Source organism: Lactuca saligna, chromosome 6 (genome assembly GCF_052625555.1).
Source record: "Lactuca saligna cultivar CGN05327 chromosome 6, ASM5262555v1, whole genome shotgun sequence".
NCBI classification, from domain to species: domain Eukaryota; kingdom Viridiplantae; phylum Streptophyta; class Magnoliopsida; order Asterales; family Asteraceae; genus Lactuca; species Lactuca saligna.
Genome location: NC_136422.1, coordinates 62,073,573 through 62,080,363, shown reverse-complemented (window position 1 = coordinate 62,080,363; position 6,791 = coordinate 62,073,573). Strand labels below are relative to the sequence as shown.

The 6,791-nt window shown below is 44.7% G+C and overlaps 1 protein-coding gene across 1 annotated transcript; it reads right to left on the bottom strand.

Moving 5' to 3' along the window:
- Nucleotides 1-447: 447 nt before the first annotated feature.
- On the bottom strand, nucleotides 448-1,074 carry LOC145002640 (uncharacterized). The gene has a single exon (XM_078961870.1). It carries the CDS (start codon nucleotides 1,072-1,074, stop codon nucleotides 448-450), a length of 627 nt encoding a protein of 208 aa, XP_078817996.1.
- Between the last annotated feature and the right edge of the window lie 5,717 nt (nucleotides 1,075-6,791).

Genomic DNA, 6,791 nt, shown 5'->3' with positions numbered 1-6,791 from the left:
GGAATGGGCCCACTATATCTATGCCTCCTGGTAGAATGGCCATGGGCTGGATATGCTATGCAGCAGTGCTGGGGGACTCGCTTGGACTGGGGCGTAAGACTGGCACTCCCCACATTTCCTGGTCATTTCTATTGCATCTTATTGTATCGTCGGCCAGTTCACCCCCATGCGCAACACCTTGCCCGTTAAAGCCTGTTCCCCTTCGTGTGCGCCTACCTGGCCTGAGTGTGCTTCTTGTAACATCTCTTTCCCTTTGGCTTGGTCCACACACTTTAGCCATGGGGCCGTAAACCCTTTCTTGTACAATTCCCCGTTAACCATTGCATACGAAGGCTCTTTTATATGTATCTTCCTAGCCTCCCCCTAGTCTTCTGGTAGCACCCCTCTCTGTAAGTACTCCCGGAACAGTGTCATCCACGTGGGTCCGGCTGGGGCTAAGGCGTTCACCTACTGCTCATTTATACTTCTTTCGCGATGTACCTCCACTAGGACCTTCTTCGACAGATGGTCGAAGCATGTGGATGCCAACTTACTTAAGGCGTCGGCCCTTTTGTTTTCACTCCTAGGTATCTGCTTGATTGTGAACCGCTCAAATAGTCCTACCAATTTCTTTACCATCTTTACATACTTTCCCATCCTTTGATCTCTCACCTCGAAGCTCCCATTGACCTGGTTTGCTGCTAGCCTCGAGTAGGTTAGGGCTGCTACATCTCTCGCGCCCATCTGTTTGGCTAGATGCAATCCTGCGAGTAGCGCCTCGTACTCCGCTTCATTGTTTGACGTATGAAAATCGAAACGAAGGGCGTAGGTTACCTCTTCTCCTTCCGGGCTGGTCAGAATCAGCCCCGCCCCTGAGCCTTCCCTGCTGGATGCCCCATCCGTATACAAAGTCCATGAGCTGTTGTCAGTCGGGGCCCCCTCAACTACCCACACTTTCTCTTTGGTTGTGTCCCCTCCGTCCGGAAATTCTAGTAAGAAGTCAACTAGCGCTTGTCCCTTGATACTCGTCCTTAGGCGGTAATTTATGTCATGTTCTCCTAGTTCGATTGCCCACTTCGCCAGTCGGCGCGACATCTCCGGCTTGAGTAGTATCTGTTTGATGGGGTAACTTGTGAGCACCTCGATCTGGTGTGCCTGAAAGTATCGTCTTAGTCGTCATGCCGCGTAGATGAGTGCCAGGATCAGCCTTTCTAACGTGGGATAGTTGAGTTCCGGTCCTTGCAACGCCCTACTAGCGAAGTATATCGGTTTCTGTTCCCCTTCCCTTTCTACCATCAATACTGAAGATATTGCTTCGCCTGATGTCGAGACATACACCTGTAGCATCTCTCCAGGGATGGGGCTGGCCAGCGTGGGTAATTCATGTAGTGCTTCCTTGATTATTCGGAGCGCCTTTTCTGCTTCATCCGTTCACTGGAAGTTGCTTTTCTCAATACATCCCTTCAATGTGTGGAACAACGGCATGGCCTTGTCAGCAGATTTCGAAATGAACCTGCTTAGAGCTATGCGTTTTCCATTCAGGCCTTGAGCATCTCTGAGGGAGTTAGGTGTCGGTGTCTCAATGAATTCATCGACCTTGGTCGGGTTGGGTTGGATTCCTTTTCTGGTGACGTAGTACCCCAAGAACTGCTCCTCTTCAACCCCAAACGTACACTTGGCTGGGTTTAGCTTCATTTTTACCGCCTCTAGGGTTTGGAAAGTCTCCTCAATATCCTGTAACATTTTGTCTTCCATGCAGGCTCTTAATCACCATGTCGTCCACATATACTTCGATGTTTCTCCTAATTTGCTTGGCAAATATTGAGTCGACTAGGCGCTGATATGTGGCCTCTGCGTTCTTTAAACCGAAGGGCATCTTAGTGTAGCAAAAGGTTCTGTGGTCCATGTAGAAGGTTGTCTACTCCTCATCTTCTTTGTTCATCAGAATCTGGTGGTACCCATTGTATGCATCCAAAAAGCACTTTAGCTTGAATCCTTGTAACGATTCCACTTTCTGATCAATCTCTGGGAGAGGGTAACAATCTTTAGAGCACACCTTATTTAAGTCCGAAAAGTCTATGTACATATGCCACGACCCGTCTTGCTTCCGGACCATGACCGGGTTCGCGATCCATGTTGGAAATATTGCTTCTCGCACTATCCCGACTTCTGCGAGTTTGGCTACTTCTGCATTGATTGCCCTGTTATGGTCTCCTCCCTGAACTCTTTTTTTTTTTCTTAACCTCTTTTGCGCCTGGCTTAATTACGAGTTTATGCTCGATGACCTTCCTTTCTACTCCTACCATATCCGTAGGAGTCCATTCAAACACATGCTTGTATTGTTTAAGAAAGTCGATTAGTGCTCTTCTTGTGTGGCTTGGGAGATCGCATCCAATGCTGACTGGCTGGTCAGGGTATCTTTCGTTGATCACTTCCTTCCTTTTCACGGGGTCGCTTTTGGGCCTCTTGGTCTCCTTGGTTATTTATGCCGACTTTATAACTGTATAGCATTGTAATTCTTTAGGTGGAGTGGCCAGCACCGTAGCCGCGATCGTTGGGGTATCGAACTTCATGATCCCATGCATGGTTGACGGTACTGCCCCCAACTTTAAAAGAGTTGTTCTTCCCAGAATGATGTTGTGTTCCGCTGAATGTCGAATAACCACGAAATCTATCAAGGCGGTTTTCTTCCACTTCTTGTCGTGACTAGTAATGGTCAGGGGAAGGTGGATTGTACCCAATAGCCATAGGCTATGACCGGTGAACCCTACTAGCCTCCCGTACGTGGGTCGCAAATTATCCTTCTAGTGGTATGGGAGGAGCCGGAAGCAGTGCTCATATATGATGTCCGCCGAACTCCCAGTGTCAACATAAACCCTATGTATAGTTACATCCCTGATGGAGGCTTGTATCACCAGCGGATTGTCAACCCTCCATCCCTTCGATCGAGGGTCTTGTATGGAGAAAGTGAGTGCGCGTGCTGAGAGTTTGGCGGTCTCCTGCTCCCCCCATTGCTCTTCCATGCTTCTCTTACTTCGTATCATGAATATCTCCTTGGGCTGGGTCCCCTCACCAGGTGTGCCCTTGGCGTTTTCAGCGTCAAACTTGGTGCGTAGGCTTCACGCTATCTCCACCAGATCTCCTTTGAGTTGCTTCTCCTTCATCTTTTTTTAACACCGAACAATTGACCCTATCGTGAGTTTTACTTTTGTGATACTCACAGTATCGACTCTTGGGTGATTTGGCCGGCTGCAGTTTCTCGGACACCGTGTATACTTTTGGGCGGCGACTCTGTCTGTCGCCTCTGACAAACGGCCGAAAGCGCGTCGGCGGTCTTCTTGCTTGGCCATAGTGCCTATTTCCTCCCCGGAAATCCGTGTGACCCAAGTTGTGGTGTCTGGTCGCCATGACATTCAAGTAGGCCTGCTTGGCTGTCTCACCGTCTTCCTGCCGCAGATACCGCTCTACCCTTTCCTTTAATTTAGCTCGTGTTAAGGGCTTCTTTCCCATGAGTTTTTGTGACAAAGGGCCTGTTAAGAGCCCCCATGTAAAGGCGCCGACTATGATCCCTTCGTCGTGCCTTGGTATTTGTGAACCATGCGAAATATTCTCACACCGTTTCACCCTCTTTCTGTTTACAACCTATGATTGAATGAGAATCTCCCTTATACTTACGCAACTGCATGAAGTTGGTAAGGAAAAGGTACTTAAGTTGAGCAAAGTTCGAGATGTTGCCCGGTTGTAACGTCTTGAACCACGTGTCAGCGTTATCGTCGAGGGTCGTCGGGAAATACGTGCACCAGAACTTCTCGTTAAGCTTCAACGTCGTCATCGTCCACTCATATGTATCGATGTGGCTATCCGGGTTGGTGGTTCCGTTGTATGTTTTGAGCGTTGGGATCTTTTCCGTGTTTGGTATTTCATAATCCAACAACTCTTTGACAAACGGAGACGTCACATTACGGGGAAAACCTTCTTGGCCTGGAACCGTCGACGCTCCCTGTTGATACTGAGGGTTCATGCCATGTGATGGTGGTGTAAGATAGCCAGGACTTGGTTCGTAAAAGGGGTATGGATGGAATGGCAGATGGAGAGGATAACTGGCGGAGAAAGGGTGTGTAGGGCTATAGGGTTGATCATCATCGACTGTTGTAGACCACCACTGACGGGGATCGTCGGTCCAGTCCATGCACCGGCCATCGGGTAGATAGGTGGTGAGTGATTTATCATGGTTTGTGCCAGTGGCGGTAACGAGGTTGTTGAACTCTATCCACCTGTCATCTAGAAGGACAACGATGTTGCAAATGATGGTGAGACATTGAAAGCCTGACTCAATGGAAATGTTGTTGGGTGGGCATGTTGTGCCTGCTGCAGCGGTGGTGCAAAGAATGGTGGCATCTGAAAGTGTGTAGACAGGGGAGGCCCTACCGGAGTCGTTCCTTCCTGAGAAGGTGGTCGTTGTGGAACGTTTCCGGTGATTACTTTAGAACCTCCTTCGCCTAAAATGGTCCTGTTGACCGTGGTAGACGATGGTTTTTCGTCCAACGTCGTCATGGGACGTATGGGACTGATCGGTCGTCCCTCGCTGCCGTTAGACGCCATTGATGTTTGCTCTCGTGCTTTTCGTTTGTGTTCTTTGTCTCACAAACGGATGGCACTAAATGTGCAACCTTGCTCTGGTTTCTTCCATGAACTTCTCTCGATCGTCTAACTAACACCGCAAGATCACAAGAAAAGAGGCCGCCAGCCGCTTTCCGGGATGAGCTCCCGGAAGAACGCTCCGATGGTCAAGTTAGAGGGTATTTTAGGGTTTGTGTGTGTATTACCTCCAGAATGCTTGGAGAACTTACCTCGCAGGTCTGAGAGCACATCCTTTTATACCTAGCGCTCAGGCCTGAGCCGTACCAGACAGAATCGTTTTTGGGGAGACAAGATCAGAGGCGCTGATTGGAGGGTCATGTTCCTTCAACCGTTAGAGCGCTCTCATTGGCTTAGACGATAATGCTCTGATCCTACTGCTTGTCTCCTGACCGCATCTTTTGTCCTGGAGTCAGGAGCGCCTCTTGGCGGGCGTTAGCCTTTCGCCTGTGTGCTTCGATCCCGGGGACGCCAGCAGGCGCTGAGCCTGCTGGGTTAAGCTTAGTTGGCATGCCCGACTCTTGGGCTAGACGCGGTTCTGTTGTGCTTCCGTAGGTATGCCATCACTACACTTTTAGCTGTGTTACTAAGCATACTACTTCAAAATGATTTATCAAAAACATTTTTACATGTTAAACTCTTTATCAAACTATCTTACACACTATATCTTTCCTTTCAAACTATGTTATAACTATGTTTCAAACAAAGTATTTCTTATACTTTAAACTGTTCTTATCAAACAAACTGCTTTTAAATCGTTTTATAAACTGATATCAAGAGATCAGTTCTTATTTATTAAACTTTTCAAAGGTTTTAAAAACTTCTTTTAAACTTTTAGATTGTCAAATGCATGCCTATATATGTATAGTTATATAAGTAATGTTTAAAGGACTTAGGACATCTAGCTCGCTTTAATTCCTTTTCCTTGTTTGGATGTGGCCTTAGGGTATCGGTTATTTGTCCGAATCTCGTCTAAATATTAGTTATATATTATGTATACATATATAGACATAAAAGTTCTATCAGTCAATTCAGCACCTTTTGGTAGCGAAGGCATACTTTCGGTTATACACGTACATTACTAGTAACTATAATAGGTATAGTTAGGAAATATTATTTACTATTCCTAGTACAAGGAATCACACTAAGAGTCAGTTCACACATGAGTCAATGCATACTATAAACTATACATACACTACACTAATACATACTAAATGTAGAGACACTAATACACACTAAATGAAGAGACACTAATACAAACTAAAGGAAGACATACTATTACATACTATATGAAGAAACACTATTACATACTATATGAAGAGATACTACTACATACTATATGAAAAGATACTACTACACACTCCTGGACTGACCATCCTACACCTGGCTGCTCGCTACAACTGGTGTGTTTATCTACGGATGTTCTCGGTTGTATTGTTCAACGATTTACCGCATCGTGTTTATCCTAGACAAATGGATACATTTTTAAGGATTATACAATTTTCCTTGTTACCTTTGCTTTGTGACACGTTCACATAAACGATGAGGTAGAATATATTTTGATACGATTTCAAATGAATATATTATTTTCCTTATTACCTTTATTTTGTGATACATTCACATAAACGATGAGGTAAACTATATTTTTATAATAATAGTTATACATGGGAAAAACCGTCATTTTACAAAGAAACATACCTTCAAAACAGTTGGGTCTTGATAGAAGACAACAATTACTACTAATAGGAAATATAGGATTTTCTAGGGTTTTCATACTTATACACACTTCTCATCAAACATTTACAAGTCTGTTCTTTATAGTTTTACAAATCAATGATACTAAAATACTTATGAACTCACCAGCTTTAGGCTGATAAACTCCTTCAAAATAACTTGTATTCTCAGGTCACTAGTAGACAGGTGCAATGACCGGGTTTTGAGAAGACGGAGCAGTCAAGACTCGTCTTTTATTTTGATTATTTATTATGGTGTTTTATTCTATGAAAGAACACACTTGCATTAAAACTATATATGTAAATTTGAATCCAATTCCATATTATGTATGGTTGACAAAAAATAGACCTGAAATAATATAAAATAACAAGAATTCCTTTTTTCTTTTTTTACTTTGTTTTATAACTTATATGTAAAAGTATATTATATAAATTATAAAA

Coding starts and splice junctions, on each gene's coding strand:
- LOC145002640 (XM_078961870.1), bottom strand. CDS start 1,074: ATGTCGCGCCGACTGGCGAAGTGGGCAATCGAACTAGGAGAACATGAC.